The 21,624-nt window shown below is 36.8% G+C and overlaps 2 protein-coding genes and 1 pseudogene across 2 annotated transcripts; all 3 read right to left on the reverse strand.

Annotated features, from left to right (window-relative positions):
• Nucleotides 1-687: 687 nt before the first annotated feature.
• On the reverse strand, nucleotides 688-4,051 carry LOC113742856 (LEAF RUST 10 DISEASE-RESISTANCE LOCUS RECEPTOR-LIKE PROTEIN KINASE-like 2.1). Its single transcript, XM_027270866.2, has 3 exons — nucleotides 3,200-4,051; nucleotides 2,300-2,329; nucleotides 688-2,218 (listed from the first exon to the last, which is right to left on the reverse strand). The coding sequence occupies exons 1-3, from the start codon at nucleotides 3,963-3,965 to the stop codon at nucleotides 1,056-1,058; spliced, it is 1,959 nt and encodes a 652-aa protein (XP_027126667.1). The 5' UTR covers nucleotides 3,966-4,051; the 3' UTR covers nucleotides 688-1,055.
• A 1,218-nt stretch (nucleotides 4,052-5,269) lies between these two features.
• LOC113741621 (LEAF RUST 10 DISEASE-RESISTANCE LOCUS RECEPTOR-LIKE PROTEIN KINASE-like 2.4) lies at nucleotides 5,270-7,684 on the reverse strand (annotated as a pseudogene).
• Nucleotides 7,685-10,436: 2,752 nt separating this feature from the next.
• Nucleotides 10,437-13,945, reverse strand: LOC113742090 (protein SAR DEFICIENT 1-like). The gene is made up of 7 exons (XM_027269794.2): nucleotides 13,769-13,945; nucleotides 13,528-13,603; nucleotides 12,598-13,156; nucleotides 11,891-12,051; nucleotides 11,342-11,536; nucleotides 11,100-11,196; nucleotides 10,437-11,005 (listed from the first exon to the last, which is right to left on the reverse strand). Exons 1-7 carry the CDS (start codon nucleotides 13,861-13,863, stop codon nucleotides 10,776-10,778), a joined length of 1,413 nt encoding a protein of 470 aa, XP_027125595.1. The 5' UTR covers nucleotides 13,864-13,945; the 3' UTR covers nucleotides 10,437-10,775.
• Nucleotides 13,946-21,624: the final 7,679 nt, after the last annotated feature.

Consider the following 21,624-nt stretch of genomic DNA (forward strand, 5'->3'; position numbering starts at 1 on the left):
ACTCTGCCAGTGGCTCGATTTACTGCGTTAATTAGTTGAGTAGTATTCATCATAGTTATTATATCCGACTCGACCCAATAGTTGAACCGATCAAATCGGTGAATCGGCCATGAAACTGGGCTAGTTTAGCAATTAGATCGAACTTGCAGATAATTCGCTTGGAACCGTTTGACTTGAGTGATCGAATCAGTGACCTGTCAAATCCGGTGGTTATTGATGAACCCATCGGGTTTTAAAAATTTTCCTGAAATTACCTTTTTACCCAATTTTTTAATTTGACTAGTTACACTAGCATGAGCATTGCCGTCTTTTCGACATTATGCAGCCAATTAGATGAGAAAAATCTAAAAAAGATTTGGAAATTAGGGTTTCTTTCTTTCTTTTACACATAGATTTATCATTTATGTTTGTGTATAATATCAATATGAATTTATGAACTTAGAACCACGTATGAGTATGGCTTGTGTGTATGAACAAGGTTATAGCTTGCTAATATTTAAGAATTTATGTACTTATATCATAATTTATATATTTATTTTATTATATAGTGTGATCCAACGGTTCAACTACTTGAACCGCGATTGAACCGCCAACCCAGTCCTCCTGCCGTGTTGGTTTTAATAAGTACCCATCGCTTTACTGCTCAAGCACAAGTATAATTTGTGAACGAAATCGAAGTTTTTGCAAATGGCAAGTTAATAGTATTTAAATATACAAGTCTGACCCAAATTATGGGCTGCAGACTTACGAAATCTTCCTCGTTGCTATAATAGAGTTACAAATTATAGGAATTTTCTCCTATCTGATTTGAATGTTAAATCCCAGAAGCCCGGAAAAACCAGAGACATATTTGTCATCCAGTCAATTTTCTTGTGCTTACCAGTGCTCAGCAGATACAATCATTGCAGACTGAATTTGTGAAGTTCTCATCGACTGATGAACTTTCCAAGTCTGCATCCATGTGTTGCATAAATTTTTTTGATGCTTCAAAGACTAGCATATATACTGAAGTGTCTACTTTAGGCTTAAAAATACATTAAAAGTGTGATTTATGCTTATCTGGTGCCAGAATCAGCTGGTGAACTAGAAGAGGTAGGTAAAATTGTTTGTGGCAGCAATGTCATCTCCAAAGATCCTCCTTCTGATCTTGAAGGTGAAGAGAAGAATGGTTTTGGGGGAACTTCCAACGACATTAAGCTACCTTCCAGCATATCAATAACCTTGCTCATTTTCGGCCTATGCGATGGATTAGTCTGTATACACCATAGGCCTACCAATATCATCTTCCTTGCAATGTCATTTTCTTCTTTTGTCATAGTATGACCATGCAGTTTTAGGTCTTCATCAATCAGAACTCGATCATATAGCCAATCTGGAAAATATGCCTCACTTGAATTGCTTAATTGAACGTTTATTGCATTTTTCCTTCCTCCAGCCATTTCAAGGATCATCATTCCATAGCTATAGACATCAGATTTATAGGAGACTCCACCAAAGTTCCTACTGAACACTTCAGGAGCAATATAGCCAATGGTTCCTCTAGCTCCTGACATCGATAGAACACTCTCATTTCGAGCACATAGTTTCGCCAGCCCAAAATCAGATATCTTAGGACAATATTCTTCATCAAGCAGAATATTATGAGGTTTTATGTCCAAGTGTAAAATGCGCGTGTTGCATCCTCCATGCAAGTACTCTAGCCCTCGACCTATTCCAATAGCAATTTCATGCAGCCTTTCCAATCCCAAATAGGACTTGCTGTCATGATGGATATACTTTTCAAGTGATCCATTTGGCATGAATTCATACACTAGAGCTCTTTTACGACCATCAAGGCAAAATCCAACAAGATTGACCACATTAACATGGGAAGTTTTGCTAATGCTTACAACCTCATTAATAAATTCCTCTCCATTTCCTTTGGTCATACTTAAAACTTTTATTGCCACTGGACGCTTGTCAAAAAGATTTCCTCGGTAGACCTCACCATATCCTCCATGACCAAGTTTCTCTTTGAAGTAATGTGTCATTTTCTTGATATCAGTGTAGCTGTATCTTTTAGGTACGAGAGATCCATGTTCTTCAAGAAAGGCTTCGAGTTCTTTATCATCTGTTTTTCTTGAAAACAAGAAAAGCGCAGTTTTCTTTGAATATTTTTTGTAATAACAATAGCAGATTACTGAACAGGATAGTATTCCTATTCCAGCCATTATAGCTCCTGCACGCAGAGAAAGGGACACCGCTTGAGATTCTTTTAATGTCGGTGGCAATTAAGAGAAAAAATTGTTGAGGTACCTACCAATCATCCGCTTCAACCAACGCCCCTTTCCTGCAAGGCAAATAAAACATGCATAAGGAAGAGCGAAGACTGCAAAGATTGGTTTCTTTCTATTTATTGGTTTTCTTCATGTCCCTCCATGTGTATTAACTAAATCACCATGTAGCAAAACAGATTCTCGCTTGCTCAACAAAAAGTGGCAAAAGAGACACGAACCATCTTAGTCATGCTGACCAAGTTGCTATAAATACCAGGAACTCAACATTGTGATAAACAGGACAAAGCAACAATTTTCTAGATTACTCATTTTGACAGATTCTGATGCTTAAACATATCATTTTTTCTGAACTTTAGAGCAATTCTTGATATTATGCTTACGTAGTCAGATTTTTATTCATTTCATTTGGATAATTTCCTAGCGAGCACAATAGCAATTAGCTTGAAGGACATGTTTAGTGCTCGTAGCATCACTGAGTGGGACACACCTGTATCTACAATCCAAGACCACTCTTTGCACCAGATTAGTCTCCTTTCATAAGTTACTAGAAGTCCAGACTGAAAGGAATTCGATTTCTTTGTAGAATATCAGTCTACTGCTGCTGTGTCTTCAATTTGGAATGCCTTTTAGATTTTTCTAATATATATCTGGAAAGGCATAAAGTTGAGTACTAGCAATCTCTACGGTAGAGGAGGTGCTAATTTGTCTCTAACGTTTTGTGTTTACTTGAATCTTCTCAGTTCTCAGTATCTCATTTGCACTTAAAATTTAAGTTTTTCAAGTAATGTTGTGTAAGGTCAAAATCATACTGCCATTCCCAACGATAGTTTATAACAGAGGTCAGTAAAGACAGCAACACAAGAACGCAAAACCAAAATGAACGCATGAAAAAAAAAAGATAAAAGAAAGGAACCCTTACATACCATGTTTAGGGCAAACCTTTGGATGGGATTGATCTTGACAGATACAAATAAATTCGTAAGTTGAATCAGATCCACATTTACCACCCGAAGCCTCGCATGATGAGCAAGCTTCCAAGGTATCATACTCCACATCAACTCCCTGTTTAAGAGCTTGTTGAAGTGTTATTTTTCTGTCCCAGAGATCAATATAAGCTGCAAACTGAATGGAAACAACCATGCTGGTCGTACATCCAGGAGCACTAGATACAAATTCACCTGCAAAAAAGACACCACTGTTCTCTCCAAATATTGAGCACGACACATTACTCTGAATTTGTACTTTGGCAATAACCTCAGAAGTGCAACCATAGAAAATGTGGATATTCCTAAACCTTCTGTCTGAACCGGGATTTAATTTTGACAAGGTGGAATCTTTAATTCGATTAACTGATACCGGACAAATATCTTCCCAAAGATCAAGCCGAGCAACTGTCATCTTTCGAACTAGTGGATCAATTCCTAATACACGGTAGGCTACAAGATCAAACCAAATATGTGTGTACTGGTCATTCGCACAGGACAGTTCGAAGCCTCTGCGACCACAATAGTTTGGCCGATCACCTCCCGAGAAAGGATATCCTATGCCCATTAAGGTTCCACAATTGTAAAGAAGACTACAGTTTTTGAATTGGTCACCCTTGGCAGAATAACAAAATGAAATGACGGACAAGATAAAGAAAATCAATTGTGAATTCGTCATAGATGAATGAAAATGGTCAATGCTCATAACTGAAACAGGAAAGGCTGATAGATAAAGCTGAACTTAAACCCAAATAGCAATAATCCTTTCCTCCTATGACTCTTTGGAATTCAATCTTGATTATTTCATGATTTGTTGTACTAATAGTCTAATACTGTAACCAGATCTTACAGTTCCTAACTCATTTTTGATGACCCACACGGTCACGACTTGACTTTGCATTAAATTAGCAAGAAATTGAGCGTCAACTTGCCTTTTGGTTCTCTAATATAATACTCCTACTTGTTTGACTCCAAATACTGCTGGTGATCGTCTTTGAGATTGGCTCCGAAGGTAGACCGCAAAGGGAATAATACATGGTGTGCCCGCAACTAGCCCAGGACAGTAGCGCAAAAATTTTTTTCCCCTAAAGGAAGAAAGATGCTTTGTTTTAGGTTACTCTTTTGATTATGTCCTTCAAAATCCACATGCATTTGTCCATTTCATTCATCAAGATATACCATCTCTGGTACTATAAAATCTAATCCCTTTTTAAGATGTCGAAGATGCTAGCAGATGACTTTTCTTAACTACTAACTTGTTCGGATAGGATGCTGTTTTCTTCGACTTGCAAATACAAAGATGACGTGCAAGTCGGTGCCAGCTACTGAGCCAATGTTCGCTATGCCAATCTACTGATCATGACACTGATAAGAAGGGCCACTGACATATATGTGAAATAACGGATCAAATTATTCTGATATGTATAACAATATAAAACGTAGGCACTTTAACCTTTCGTGCGATCGAAATTTTGATGTACAAACTAATGTCAAGAGTTTGTCAGATATTAACTTCCCCTATAGTTTTGAACTTTGGAGGAGCAGACGTTATACAACTTTGATGAGTCCTTGCCGCATAATCATGGTTCAAAGTCACGGTCGCGGTCACGGCCCGGAACGTTCCATATCGGTCTCGGCATATCGGTCGTGGTCTTGGTGAGACGCAAATTTTAAAGTATTTAATATTCTAAAAATTGTTAATAATATAAAAAAGTATGCTAAATAAAAATAATTAAAAAAATAGTAAAAGAAACGGCCAAGTCAATCCGTCGCGGTGTGACTCGGCTGATTTCTCGTCTTGACTCGGGATAACTCGGAGTGACTCGGTGTGACTCGGCCGAGTCAATCCGTCGCGGTGACGACTCGGCCGATTTCTCGGCGAGTCAAGTATTTCGGTATCGTTTCGTCACGGTATCATATCGGTAGGGGCCGAGACTTCGAACCATGCTTGCCGGTGAATTTATGTGATCAGTACATTATATAACTAATGGAGGAGACGTTGAACAAAAATGTAAAAGAAATTTGATGGGTTTAAACAATTCTGTTAGTCTATTGCAGAACTGGAGAAGAAATACCACCATCAAAAGATTTTGGAGGTTTCTCTAAGGCCTGCAAACTACCTTCGAGCATTTCGATCACTTTGCAGTTTGCTCATTTCTGGCCTTTTAGACGGATCTTTTTGTATACACCACAAACCTACCTAGCAACATTTTCCTTGCCATTTCGTCTTCTTCTCGAGTCTTGATGCCCTGTAGTTCCAAGTCAATTCATCAAGCACCACGCGCTGGTAAACCCAAGAGGGATAATCGATTCGACTTATACGACTTACATCCACCTCAATGTTCCTTCTTCCTCCAACCATTTCCATAAGCATCATTCCATAGCTATAAACATCAGACTCTCGGAAGCTCCTCCAGAGTCCCTGCTGCCAAATTCTGGGGCAGTATAACCTGGAGTTCCTCTAGCTCTTATGTTTGATACGATACCTCCTTTTTTAGTACATAGCTGTGCTAACCCAAAGTCAGATATCTTAGGATAGTAATCTTCATCCAGAAGAATGTTATGAGGTTTTATGTCAAAATGCAAAATTCGAGTGTTGCTCCCCTTATGCAAGTAGTCTAGTCCTCGAGCTATTCCAACTGCAATCCGATGAAGCGTTTCCCATCCCAGGTGATTTTCAGTCTTAGTTGCAGTTTCTCCATGGATATATTTGTCTAGAGATCCATTTGGCATGTATTCATAGACAAGAGCTCTTTTTTGCCTGTCCAGGCAAAATCTCAGAAGGGTGACGATGTTGACATGGGAAGTCTTACTAATGCTTAAGACCTCATTGAAGAACGCTTCTCCATCTTTTTTGGATTCTCGTAGGATCTTTACTGCAATATCCCGACCATTGGAAAGATTTCCCTTGTAGACTTCGCCGAATCCTCCTTCTCCAAGTTTATCCTTAAATGAGCTTGTCATTTTTTTAATATCTGAATAATTGTATCTTCTTAGGGCCAGAGGTCCATGTTGCTCCATCAATTGGTCAAGATTTTGGAAACCTTTCGAAATTCTTTTAAATGGTAACAAAATGGCTCGGCCATGTTGCCCTCTCTTGATTTTACAGCACCAGATAGCTATACAGATGCCAACTACTAGTATTATTCCTGCTATTACTATTCCATCTGCAAAAGGAATCAAAGAAATGCGGTATTCTCAGCTTGTGAGTCAGAAGGCTAGAACGTTAGCAAAACAAATTAACGACAATACGAAGGAGAGTAATTTCATACCTACTACTGGCTTCTTCACTAGAAGATCATTGTTTCCATGGTTGCTAGGAGGGGAGCCAGAAGACTGATTTCCTGTGACGGGAGGAAAAATTGATAATTACACTTTCATTAATAACATGTTGATTGGACAGTTGGGTAATCTTGATTTGTTCCTATATTAAATATCCTATTGAAATCTAAAAAGAATTCCAAAAGAATAAAAGATTTTACTAGTATGCAACAGAACAGAAAGCACGATTGACCGTAAAGAAGGTAGAAAAACCATAATATACAGGTGAATTTGGACATATTGTTGGGTGGATTTGATCTTGACAGTAGCAATTAACTTGTCGATCTTTGTTAGATCCACAGTTTCCTCCAGAAGCCACACAACCTAAGCAGGCAGTTACTAATTCCCTGTACTCAACATCAAAACCTTGATTGATAGTTTCTTGCAATAGAGCTTCTGCAGCTGACAGTAGGTCTTTCGAGGCCCAGAGTTCGTCAGAAGCTTCCTTAAGAACTGGAACTACGGCAAGAGAACTACACCCTTGGCTATGTGGATGAAAATCGGCAAAACAAACTCTGCTTGCTATCGAGTTCGTGATCTGCTGATAGCAGCAACTGTGAAAGTTGTCAGTTGTGTTGTACTGCGCTGATTCGAACTGCTATCCCAGCCAAGTGATGTAAGATCCAAGCTGCAACCGTAGTAAATTGTGAGATTGCTAACAGTTTGCTCCTTGTACTTGAGAAAACCGTCTGTTGGCAAAGAAATGTTTGTGTATCCCTGTGGACATGCATTGTCGCAGATATCGGTGCGTGCAAGAGTCATACTTCCAGCAGGCTGATCGATGTTTAGGAGCCTGAACTTTTGTATATCATCAAAAAGAATCAGGGTTTGCTGTTCTTCTACACATTGCAGCTGAAAATGACGGATCCCACATGATTCAGGTCGATTTCCCCCCCAGAAAGGATGAGCTATGCCCTGTAGGTTTCCACAGTTATAGAACAATCCGTCACAGGAGGATTCATTGCTAATGCAATAAGAGGATTGAATCATGGTTGAGATCATGAGACTGCTGATAATTGGAAACATCATTTGCAAATTGTAAGAAGCAAAGAGTTGAACGGTACTCATCTTAGATTTTAGGAAACGAACTGAAGCAGCACTCATTTTTCTTCAAGAATTATAGATGGGCACTTTAACAGGAGAAGACCGACACTAGTCTTCTCTTGTCAACGAGTAAATGAAATGCGCAACAGTAAGGATTCTGGTATAAGGGGCAGAATTTCTGACCGACAGCCACCTGGTCTGGTAGTGAATATGGACTTACTTTTCAGCAGAAATTTGTGTTTCATTTAACCTTCGATATCAAATGGAAAACTATGTTGTTATAATGAATGAGCTTAGCTTCATACTCTGTCGCCAATGTTTTGAAACTTCCGTATGCAGCACTTCCTCTCCCCACATGGACTAGCAGGGGGGTAAACAAATTGAATCGAGCTTGAGTAGATCATTAGTCAAGTTCGATAATAGTTTTAATTTACTCAATCTTGAGTTTGGACTCGATCGAACCTACCTCAATCGAGTTTGTGTAATATAATTTAGAGCAAATTACCTAGGTAGCCTTCAAACTTTTTGATTAAAATTTTTTTATCATTGAACTTTTAAAAGTACGTATTTATCCACTGAAATACCAAAAATATAAATTTTGGGTCATTCCATCTATTTTTATTGTTAAATCTGCAAATATAATTATGTCTCGTGACTCGTGCGATCCTTAAATATGGTAGATTTAATGATGAAAATAGATGAAATGACTCAAAATATATACTTTTGATATTTTAGTGGGTAAATACATGATCTTAAAAGTTGAATGATCAAAACTCTAGAGAGTGTGTTTGGATTGTAAGTTATTTGAGATATTTTTACTGTAGCACTTTTTGTGATGTGATGTATGTGAGATAAAAAGGTAATTGGGAAGATAAAAAGGTGTATTGGAAATTGTAATAGTGATGTCAGCAAATATATTTGGGCAAATAACTTGCAATCCAAGGAAATTGTAAAGTTTAGTATCTTGTCGGATAATTTGCTTTATAATTTACTGTGTTATGTAATTTAACAAAGAATAAGGTAGAAATTTCACACCAACAAATATGAAAAATAAAAACGTGTTTGTTGAGAATTTATTAAGTTTGACAAACTTTCAAGTCTACTGGAACACGATTTCATTCAATACGAACTTTGACCATGCAAATTTGCAAATAAGCACCCCTAGCAAAGAGAAGAAAATGAGAAGAAAAAAAAAAAAAAGAGAAGAAAATGAACCATTTAAACCACTAAATAAACCCGAAACGGTTTACTTAGGACAGATCAAATTGGGAACAAATAAACCCTCTAAAACTTTAACCATGATAATATCCTAAAAAAAAAAAGAAAGAAAGAAATTACCTCTTTCGTGTTGTAGGTCCAAAATAGCTAGAGGAAATTTGGGTTGGATTGAGTTAAGTAGTTTATCCGTTCAAAGGAGAAGAAAAAAAATGTTGAGCACTTGCTCACTGACCTTTTTTTTTTTTTTTTTTTTTTTAGAGTTTGTGTTTGGATTGCATTTTTCATGATTTTTCATGGAAAAAATACTGTAGCGATTTGATGTATGTGAGGGAAAAAGGTAATAGGGAAATGTGATCACGGAAAACGATGTAATTTTCCGACGAAAAACCGCAATCCAAACAAAGCCTTGTGCTTGGGTGGTGAATATTAGCATCTCTTTTGTATTTAAATAATAAATTTTAGTACTCATTATTCATTATATTAAGTTGTGACTTGTGACGTTCGATGACCCTCCGCATTAATTATCCGAAAAAACAAGAATGGGGAAAATCTCGGACCACGGTTCGAGTTCCAATTAAACTTGCTGGAAAGAGCGTAGAAAGCAGAGACTCTTCGTACGATCCAATGACAGGGAGGGCTAGTTCTTTTTTTTTTTTTTAACTCAAACAAGCATTCTCCTAACCCTTGCCTTATGTTCGAAAATGCAGATTTTTTTGAAAATTTCGCCAACAATTTCGTAGGCACTCGTCTGGGCCGACAGTAGCTTATCGAGTTTCTCTTTGATGTCTTTAGATCCTCCTCCTCCTGATGTAAAATAGTAGTAAGTATAGAATAGAATCTATTATGTCATAAGAGAAAAAAGTATTATCCTGATCAATTTACTAGGCTCCAAAAAGGAAAAGCGAAATTAATTTGTCTGTAAACATCTGAGAAAAAGGCTGGAAGACAAGGAATTGACTAAAGCAAAAGTTGCCAGCGAAACTTGTTTGAATTTTCTTGATGGGGTAACCAAAAGCCCGGATATGTGTTCTCTTTTACTTGACCAACTTTATTTCTTGCTTTACATTGAGTCCCTTACTTCTTTATGCCACTTTATTTAACTTTTGCTTGGTTTATTTCTGGCCCCCCTAATATTACAACTTTGTGCATCGAAAAATTTACAGGATTAAACCTCACCACCTTTTTTGCATATGAAGTTAGTCCAAAATTGGATTGCCAGGTGTTAAAGGTGTTATTGGACATTCTCACTCTACAAGATTAATTTATATGGGACAGTGGATAATTTTTTAAGATTATCAACCGGATTACCCAATAATTTGTTAGGTAAAATTGTTTTAATCGGACTCTGATACCAATGCTCGATGTTGTTGGGAATTTCTACCCCAACAGTTACCTTGAGATATCGATGATGTTTTTTCCTAGCAGTCACAATTAGTTAGCCCAAGAGAAAAATTCCCCCCCCCCCCCCCTCTCTTTAAAACTCATTAATTGTTGTAGGATAACACCCCAACCTAAGTCTTCAAAAACATCTTCTAATACTTTATTTGCAATAAATTGCAATCGAATTCGAGAAATTGCAATAAAGAGACACTCATCAGTTAAGGTTGGTGTATTAGATCAATTTTCAACATGTACAAAGGGACAAATATCTGATTTATTTGCTTGCTTCGTACAAATTATTGATTTAACTATTTGATCTTCTCCTTTGTACAAGAAGAAAAAAGATCAATGACAGTTGACTACATCGCATTACTAGGACCTTTCCGTCAGAAAAAAAAAAACAACAATCCTAATGCCAAACCACAACATTTTACAAAGGGGTGGCATAAATTAAAAGTTTCTACTTGCTCAGAAAAAAAAAAAAAAAAAGACTTGATAATTATGTACAACTGCTGCATCTTGAGCCTCGGCACAAATGGTATAACCAGCCATTTTAATGCAAGTCACCCTCGGAGGAGGACTCGGGGAAATAGCGGCCACTGTTCTGCGCGGGAGTCCACAGGTAGCTGCAATTGAGACCCCAGTCATTATAGGTCACTTGTTCATTGTTTGCAATTGATGCCATCTGATTTGTGGATCCATCAAGCAAAAGTGCTTGTCCACCCTGATAAGAACTGCCCATTTTTGGCTGTTGATGATTTGGAACTTGGTCCCCAATTTCACCTGTTTTTGCATCACGAGATTCAATTGTCAACAAATTCTTTCCTTTCAAAATAACTCACTATCATCATATATAAGACCATGGTGAGTTACGTACCCATGGTTAATAATGCAGTCTCGTTAACTTGACCTTCGATTTCTTCCAAAGATTTCCAATTTGCATAAGCATCTTGGGCCAACTTCTCGACATAGCCCTGATGATGATAGCGAGCAACTTAATTAGTGCCAAATTATGGATGCACTAATCGTAATAGCTTTCCGACGAGAAAAGAAAAGAAAAAAAAAAAACAGCTATGAATGAATACATGTGATTAAGAATATAATCAATCTTTGTCATACCTTATTCATCATCTTTAAATCACGAAGAACATAATGTTGTCCATTGATGACAGCCTTAACAACTTGACAAACTGGATTAAGGATGATTATGTAATTGGATCCCCGGGACATGTAGAGCTTTGTCCCCATGTTACAAGTCCACGCATGTTTCAACGTCACCTCCCACATCTTCTCCGACATCCCAAGTCCAAGTATCTGTTGAATCCAAAGAAATGATTCCACTTTATATATGTTGATGAAACACTAATTTTCTGTACAAAAAAAAACTTGCGTATTTGTTGTATGTTTCTTGTGTTTTGGACTGATAAAGAAGTGAATAAATTAGTAACGAGTTAGGTATGCATAACATATGAATAAAAACACTTTCAAGTCAATCAAGTCCCATCAGTAATATAGTATGGTATAACACATTAATATAGTTTGGCGCATACAAGAAAGATCCAAGTTAGCAAATGTGCAGGTTTTTTCTTTTCTGTTTTTTTTTTTAACATAAGACAAATCCCATAGTTATAATAATGTCTGCATAAATATAAAATGCTTTTGCAGTACCTTTTTAAGCTTTTGGGGGTCAATGACATTGAGCTTCAAGAAATCTTGCACAGTGTTTACACCTTCTGCAGATAGTTTCTTGTGGAAAGCTCCATCTTTTCCTATCTTTTCCAGACGCCATACATCATCATCTAGTGATGGTGGATAATGTTTCTTGTACACTGCGTGACAACAAAACCATTTTTAAGTTCTAAATCTGAGTCTAATTAAAGGCAGAGGGAGCAGCAACAAGGACCATACATGTAACCCCTAGTTAGAACTTAGAACAAGATTTGTTGAACAAAGTCGAATGTTAGATGCATCATTCATATTTCTGTTCTTTTTCAGAAGCTGCATGCTCTCGGGTGTTAAGGTTTGGTTACAGTTTATAATTTTGTCCCTTCAATAAATGTAACGCGGCTAAACAAATGCAGGCTGCGAATTGGAAAATGAAACAAGGTAGGACAATGCAGCAACCTACTTAAGACTCTTCACAATAATGATTTTACTTTCTTGGAAAGGAAATTTTAATGTAATACCATTTAAGTCCTAGGGTTTTCAAAACCAATAAAGATTAAGTATTGCATTAAGAATTATCTTCATGCACGAACGGTGTAAGTACCTACCCCATCAATCCAAATTAAAGAAAAAAAATACATAAATTAAAGCAGGAAATGGGAATTTGGAATAAAAGAATGTGTAATTAGAGAAGGGGAAAATAAACTTACATTCACCACGGTGATCTTTGACAACAAAGGATTCAGACATGGCAGGTCGAACTCTGGCAACTTGACCGGCAGCACTGGTCCCTTGAACCACTTTTGCACCAAGCCTGAATCTTCTACTCCGAATCCAGCTCGAATTGTCAGTAAATTCAATATCACCAAACGAGCACAATCCATCCCTCATGATGGCATTCAATTCTCCAGCAAGCAAAGGCCTCTTCCCAGTTCTTTCTTTCACAATATGCTTGTCGAATTCTTCGTTAGTCCAATTTTCACTGTCCCCAGCGGGGAAGTCGCCATCCAGAACCACGATTTCAATCTTAAGGGAGCAGGGAAGAAATGCTGGGACCTTTCCGTCACCTCTAGTGTCAACGAGGACGACTTGAAGATGGTTGCTTTCGGTGTCTGTAATTTTGCTTCCAGTGAATATTGGGAGTAAAAGCTTTTTGTTGAATATCAGTTGTAGGGTCGGTAGCTCATCAATGGCTTGGATTCGAAGTGATGGAGCCTTTGTTAGAGATCGAAGATTGCGTCTTAGCCCGTTTTCCACCTCTTCATGCACCTGATACAATTGTCATATGAAGCTCCGTTATTCATGAGGAATAAAAACGGTAAACCAATGCCTAAATTATATTGGCCTCCCTTGATGTTTAATTGTTTATCTGTGCCTTTTAATTTTGAAAACTATAGTAACATTTCTTCGGTCTTTTTGTATTGCTACGTCCAAATTATCCCTTATCAAACCATAGAGATGTTGGTGGTTTTTGCTTAATGTAATTAACTTGAAGAAACTTTCTAAGAGAAGTCATAGAACTAAGAAAAACAAAAAAAGATCGATCAAGATGAATTTCAAGGAAATATTATTGATTCGAAGAACTTAGAATGGTAAACTAGATCAGGTAGTTGATGAAAAATGAGAGCTAACAACCATACCACTCTTCTGAGCATTGGCTCTAAAGATGAGCAGAAGTTCTCCAAGAAATTAAGTGTAACCACCTCTTTAATCACACTGTTAGATCAAAACAAAAGGAGAAGAAAAAGTTATTTCAAACTTTAGATCAAATAACAATACCAAAACAAGATGGGATCATTTTTAAACTCAAGATATTAGACCTTCTTGTGATTGAAATGAAGAATAAAATGTGATAAATCAAGAATAAAACGTAGAACATACGAAGCAAAAGTTGGTTTGGTAGTTTTGATGCGCTTGGGGTTAGATTGGTCGGAATGATCATTGTCGGAATCATCAAACAACCGTTTGGCAGCCATTCTTCAGGAAATGATTCCAATGATTTCTGGTGCAGCGTAGGTGTGTAACTGACAACTGCTGAGAGAAAGAGATAAGAACAAAGGGGAGAAGAGGGCAGAAGATTTTGAGGAAGGATTTGGAATACTTAAAGGCAAGTACCTCTCTCTCTCTCTCACATCCTGATGAAGGGCAAAAAGGGTATAATACTCGCGATTTACTATTACAAAATATTGTAAAAAGAAATTTCCAGGAACGATGGAAGAACCAGCGAGGTAGGATCGTAGCTATGAAATGAGCTAAGTTTACTAGTTTTGATGATGTAACGACTTTGACGTCAACTGATGTCTGAGTCAACCCTCGCTCCCAAAAACCACACTCTATACACACATTGATACACACACAAATAGGGACAAGGGCACTGATCAGGGGCAATTGTTTTAAGCTTTAAATGGTGAATTAATACTTCAGGCCCCGAGATCCAAAACATTGATAGACCAAATTTGTAAGTGTTTTTCTAACGGGTGTTTCATTAATACATCTAAAATTTATTAAAATTATTATATATATATATACTAATAATTATTATTTTTTCTTGTATTTACATACCATTCCTAATTAATTTTACCTACTCTTATTTGTTTTATTTACTTTTTCTAATTAATCTTACTTTTTAAAAAATAGGATACCTTCAAATACTGTCGCTATTTAATCTTACATACTCTTGCTTGTATTTATTTATTTATTTTAATTAATCTTATATTTTAAAAAATATGACACTTAATATATATCTTAACGACTGTCCATTAGACAGACCCAATTTTGTAATAGCTCTATCAAAATTATACACAGTATATGTTGCAATTAGCACCTACGTATTTCATGCTTGTACAAGTTAGGATAGAAGTAGACAATAATTCAAGAGAAAAGGGAAGTGAATGGAAATTATGAGGAAGATACTTGACATACTAGGAAAGTGGTGGTTTCTAATAAGATGAGAGGAAATTCTTGGTAGTTCGTAAAAGTCATTTGGTTGGATCACACTCGTATCCTATAATTAATTTAGGTGATTACTATCTATCCTACAATAACAAACACTAGCAAACATGAAGTCTTGGTCTTCAACTGTTTGGCTTTCATTAATCATTATTAGATCGTAAGAATTTTCATCCTAATTTGTAGCGATTCCCTAAGTTAATTAACTTCTGCTATCTCTACAGCCCTAAATTTCAGGATTGAAAGAACATTTTTTGTTACAGTTTCTTGCCAATGGTTTACAACTGCTCCGAATAAGTCCCTTGAACAAAGCAACGCATATAATTAATTTCCTCTCTTTCTCTGACAAAAGTAATTAAATTAATTGAGTCCAACATACGTAATACATATAGGTACAGTCACAAATAAGCAAAGTGTCTCCTACAAAACACACGAAAACTCGATACTTGTTGGATTTCTTCAATTGGTTGGAGTCTAAAATAGCAAAGCAAGAGTTGAAAAATGATGCTCAATCCAGCATATAGAGATTTGGAAGACTGCGTGTCACTCATAATTAAGACAGGTATGGCCCAATATTTAAACCATAAATTGTTCGTCATAGAGGTACAAGGAAAACGGACAGAATATGTATACGCGGATGCGCGTTACTTTAATTTTCTTTTGCGTTGAGTCTAAATCAAACTATGAAACATCAGTACAGTACACTATTCATCGTACTTGATTCTGATTATCAAATGCTACATTGAAGTGATGTGGGACGTGTTTTTCCTCTTTTGACTCAATCATTCAACTTGTCCCTTCCCTCTTTTTAAGCATACTCTGTTTCTTTGCTAACCTAACCCATCTTAATTCTCGACATCACATGGGGTTTTTGCTAAATTTTGGTTTAGTCTCATTATTCTCTGGAAAACATTTTTGCATTTGATATAAAATGACAAGCGCATGGTAAGTATTTGCAAACACATATAACGGTGATATAACGGTGCAGATCTGTTAACCCATTATTTGTTGGCAAAGTGCGAGTCTTCTTAAGAACTTCTCATTCTCTGAAGCAAGAATTAGTTTAGAGCAAGACAAGAGAAAAGGTAGTCTAGGGAAATTATGAGGAAGATGCTTGGGAGGCAAGGAAATTGTGTAGTTTCCAACAAAATGAGAGGAGATTGTATGTGGTTATGAAAAGCGATTTGACCAGATATATGAATCTGTGTGTTGATTTTGTAGTCTAGGTTATTACAATTTATAACAAACATTAGCAAACTTGAAGTCTTGGTCGTCAGCACTTAGGCCCGTTTAGCAAGTGAGGTTTTTGGGTGTTTGTCTAAAACTTTGGACCTATTTGGAACCTGAGTTTTTTGGGAGTTTGTCTAAAACTTTACTGTAGTGCACTGTAAAAGTTTTTGAAAAAATTTTGTAGAAGTTTTTTGTAAGGTGAAAAACTTTTTTTTCCTTTTCTTTTTTTTTTCTTTTTCTCTTTCTCTTTCTTTTTCTTTTTCTTTCTTTCCTTTTTATTTTCTTTCCTCTCTTCTTCTTCTTCTTCTTCCTTCCCCCTCCCCCTTCCCCGTGACCTCTGCCTCCTAGTAGCAACGCAGCCTACTCCACCCCCTACTCCGCCACCGGCCCCACCTCCAGCACCTTCGCCAAGGCCTCCTCCAGCCCCTCCTCCCACGCCTCCACCTGCTCCACCTCCGGCACCACCACCAATGCCTCCACCAGCCCCTCCTCCTACTCTCCCGCCTGTTCCACCTCCAACTCCACTACCAGCCCCACCTCCTGCACCACCACCTGCTCCTTCAGCAACACCTCCACATGTTCCTCCACCAGCACCTCCTCCAACGCCACCACCAGCACCACCACCACTACCTGCACCTCCTCCAACTCCAGCACCACCATCGGCTCCTCCATTAGCACCTCCTCCAATGCCACCCTTCTCCTCCCCTCTACCCTTCCCCCTCCCTCTTCCCTCGCTTGGCAGTCAACGCACACCTCCTTCACGAGCCAGTAAAATTTTTTTTTTTTTTTTGCAATTTTCAGCCTTCCCCTCTCCTCTCCCTCCCCGCAATCTGGTGCGTGGAAAAATCCCCCTCCCCGGTGCGATCTAGCCTCGCTACTAGATCGGCCAGAGGGGAAGGGGAAGGGTGATGGGGGAGGAGTGGGGAAGGGAATTTTTTTTAAAAAAAAAGGGGTCATACCAAACTAGGTAAAAAGAGATGATGGCAGGGGAAGATGGCGGGGAGAGGAAGAAAGGCAGAAAAAAAAAAAAGGAAATGGCGCCGGAGGTGGTGGTCGGCGACGGAGGTGATGGTGGGTTGGGATAGGGGAAGAAGAAGAAAAAAAAAAGAAAGAAATTTTTTTGTGTGTGTTTTGTGTATTTTGAAGTGTGTAGGTAAAAAACTTAGAAAAGTTTTTTGGGGTCCTTAAAAACCTGGCTTCCAAACAGGCCCTTTACTATAACGTACTGTAGAAGCTTTTTAAAAAATTTTTGAAATATGTTTTTTTTAAATATTTTGAAGTGTATAGTTAAAATTTTTAAAAAGTTTTTTGAGGTTACTGTACCTAACGTTTTTAACAGGGACGGATTTAAGGTGGGGGCACGGCCCCCACTGCTCCCTTTAAATTCCTATAATACTTATATAATTTTAAGTGTGCCCCCAGAGTTTTTTTAGAAAGGATGTGAAAGAATTACGTAATTTTTTAAGTTAATTCATAAACTAAAATTCTAAAAAGATACGTTGAGCACAAATTCCATTTAAATAAGCTAAAAAAAAGCCTTTTCATTTTAACTAGCAAATACCAATCATATCATTCACTTTCTTTGGGCCCCACTCCCCAATTTTCCTTCCCTCCTTTAGTCCCCCATTTTTCCCCCACAATCGAGAGCCACTACCTTCCACAACCAAGCAGTTAGCTACTCTTTCTCTTGATCAATTCATCCAATCATATCATTCACTTCCTTTGTCCTCACTTCCCAATTTCCCTTCCCTCCACTGGTCCCTCATCTTCCCTCCACAACCGAGAGCCATTCTTACTTCCACAACCAAATTAGTTATCAAAATATAAAAACTCGCAGTGAGCAATTGTAAATAGTTTAGTTTGTTTTTGAAATAAAATTATTATTACATTAATAATTTTGAATTTGTCTTTTTATGTTTTTCATGGAATATATGCATCATTTGTACTTGTTGGTGAATTTTTTTTTTTGCTTAAAAAACTAGAAAAAAGGTAGGTAAAAAATTTTAGTATAGTTTTGCCCCCACTAAGAATTTTTTCTGGCTCCGCCCCTAGTTTTTAAAAAACTTGTAGCAGACAAGTTTGACAAAAAATTTGTCTACCAAACAAGGCCTTAGTTTTTATCATCATTCGGTTGTACATAGTTAACTGCCACTCTAGAATTTTATAGTGTGATTTTCATGTTCATTAGTTTTTAGTACCATGTAAATCATACAGAATTAAATGAAGATCTTTTATGAGAGATTCCTATAATTCATTTTGTTCTTTTTTTAAATTTCTAGTAGGAGAAAGGTGGAATTTAAGAAGTTGGACAGAGAAAAAGGATTTGAGCCTAAGAACTCTCAAGTTTTTAGACGAAAGAACAAAGCAGTGGATGAAATCCCTAATCCAACCAATGAAGAAAACTGTTTTATTTTTGTTCCCTCTTAAAAATCCAACGGTGATAAAATTTACTCTATCAAAAGGATTAATCTTTTATACACTGTCAGTTTTAAATAAATGACAACTACGCAAAATTTGAAATCCAACTTTTGTACATGTGTCATGGATCCAACTGTGATAATGTATATACTATCAGTGTATATAAGATTTACTCTATCGAGAGGATTAATTTTTCCAACACTGACAATATATGCACTGTCAGTCTTGGATGAATGACACCAGCTTTTACACATCTATCATGGATCCAACGGTGATATTGTATATATTGTCAATGTAAATAAGATTTACTCATATCAAAACCATTAGTCATATATTTAATAATCTTCGGCGATATGAAATACATTATAAATTAAACATAAACTTATAAAGTGTTTGGTATTAGAGATACAAAAGTTAGATACTTTTTGGATTTGATTAGACAATGAACAATCCTAATCAACTAACAACCAAGAATAAAAAAAAAATGCATTTTCGCTCTGCATGGAGTAGTCCCACTCAATCGATTACAGTAAAGTTGAAAGTTGATTATTACATACTATTATAGAACGGCACGTCTCAATATTTAAACCATTTTTGATATATATAGAGAGAGAGAGAGAGAGTTCAAATGTACACGTATGAAAGTAGAAAAACTTATTATGACGCGGATCCGCGTTACTTTCATTTTCATGAGGTCTTTATAATTTTATAAAGCCATCAATCAATTCGTGTACTTGATTCTTGTTTCCAAAACACCTAATCGAATTTTTTTATGTCAAATTTTGAGTCTTTCCCCCTTTACGTAAAATTCAACTTGTAGTATATCTTTTCTATTTTTAGCACACATTTATTTTCCTATGTTCGACTGGACATGGGTATATCCCTTTACATTAAATTTCTCACCGTTTGGGCCATGTTTTGGCATTTTTCCAGTGAAGTCGTACAACTTTTTTTTAACAAAAAAAGATATTCATGTTTCTTCTTTTGGCTGTTTAGAAATTGAAAAGTGAGTGCAATTTTTGTTTGAGAGAGAAAAAAAATAATTCAGAAAGAAGCTAAGGGGTGTCTCATTAGTATAAAGGGACATTGGTATAGAGACAGACAAGAAGGGTTTGTTCGTTTGTCAACGGCGCGTACCAGGAATTCCTCATATTTCAAACCATGAACTAATAATAGTAGTAAAGACGAAACTGAAACTCCATAGTTTGTGGCAAATAATTAATAGATTTGTTGGTTTCTGTTTGAGTTGGTGAATATTCTGCGCTTAGGATATTTTCTCTGTTTGTTCTTTTCTCCCGCAAATTGCCCATTATCAAGAAGGTGAAGTCCACAATCCCGAATGAATTTGTCCTTATTTGTTCAACACGTTTGCTAATTTTCGAAAATCGTGTAGGACATGAAATGTGCTAAAGTTGGTAATCTTATAATATTCTTACACAACCACCAGCTCTTGGGCTGGTGGCCACCATCAAGCCCTTAAGGCTTTGATGGAGTGGGAGGCAATCACCAAAATACCACTCTTGTGGCTCTGCTGCAAATCCAGACGGGTGCGTAGTGCACCCGTCTGGTCCGGTGGTGATTCTGTCCCCATCGGTCCCCATAGGCTCAGTTGAGCCTCCCCCGTAGATAGAGTAGGAGTAGGAGTAGGGATGACAATTGACAAAAAAAAAAATTATAATATTCTTACACAATCAAAATGAAAAAAAAAAAAGAATTTAAAACAACAATCTTTCACATATATTTTTAATTTACTTTAGAGCTTAGAGAATTTAAACATGAGTTGCTGAGTTTCCAATTGAACATAAAAGATATAATAATCTACAGCATGTACATGTCATGATCCTTGAACAAGAACTTCTTCAATTTCGAAGGAGACATATCACACATCTAACGACATAATTTGTGATAGGGCAGATGGGAATGGTCGTTATCATTTGAACTCTATTGAGATTTTTCCAAGTAGACCCACTAAAAATCAACACCCCTTTTACACTTTTGGGCAACTTAGTTATTGTCCGACCCTTTACACGGTTTCTGTGAGAAGACGTGTGACATTTTCTAAAGCATAACGCGATTGTGTGTGTGTGTGTGGGCGCGCGCTTGTGTGTGTTTTTGAAAGCATAACGCGATTTGTTTTCTCTATGTGACGCTTTTGCTCTGATTGTGGTAAATATAGTGGGAAACTTAATTAATAACATGATTATAGAAAGGTGATAAGATTCATCAAGACAAGACATGGTAAAAATTTGGTGTTATTCTTGATGTTTAACGTTGAGGGCAACAGATCGATAATGTTCCGTTTCAGCTTTAATTAGGGTTTGTTCATGTTCTTTATATATATTGCTACGATGTTAACGATGTCCTACTGAAGATTATAACTAGATTATATTCATATTTTGACTAGATTAGAAAAAGGAAAGAAATGCATAAGAAAGGCATAGGAATCTAGTCATTACTACTTGATTGCTACATCAACGATGCATTGGACTGCAAGAATTTACGTGGTGTTCTGCCTCTGTCAGTGCAATCAAAAGTAGCCTTGGTGGTCTTGCCAAAGTTACCACGAAATTTCGTGAACTGGACGGACAACTTCATCGTATATTCTATCAAGCGCATTTATGGAAAGTTGGAAACCTATTTGAGATTTAAAAAGTCAGGAGAGGATATTTGAATCCAAAATTTCTGAATTTTGAAATTTCAATTTTAACTACTAGACTAAAAACATCCAACAATTAGTTTTCAAGTTTTTTTTCCCATTACTTTCATACGAATGCTCTAGTAGCAGCATCACAAAGGTTGAAGAGATTGAGGACTTGGTAGAATGATTTGCGTTTGTGAATTTTAACTCCCATGATTAGGTAAACTGCACGGGATCTTCAGTGCCACTTTTTCAGTGACAACTCAGTACCACTTTTATATTTATGTCAAGTGTCCTGTTTATTTAATTTGTCATGTGTTATTTATTTAAATTTCTTCTACCATCACGTGATAAGTAAAATTGACACTGAATTTGGCACCGAATAGTGGCATAGAGGATCCCAACTGTAGGTAAACATACATAAGAATAAGCATAGACATAATAATAAATACCCCCAAAATACTAAATAACATTGCTTCCTTTATCATTTAATTGGATCAAT

The sequence above is a fragment of the Coffea arabica genome, chromosome 4e, assembly GCF_036785885.1.
Source record: "Coffea arabica cultivar ET-39 chromosome 4e, Coffea Arabica ET-39 HiFi, whole genome shotgun sequence".
Classification (NCBI taxonomy): domain Eukaryota; kingdom Viridiplantae; phylum Streptophyta; class Magnoliopsida; order Gentianales; family Rubiaceae; genus Coffea; species Coffea arabica.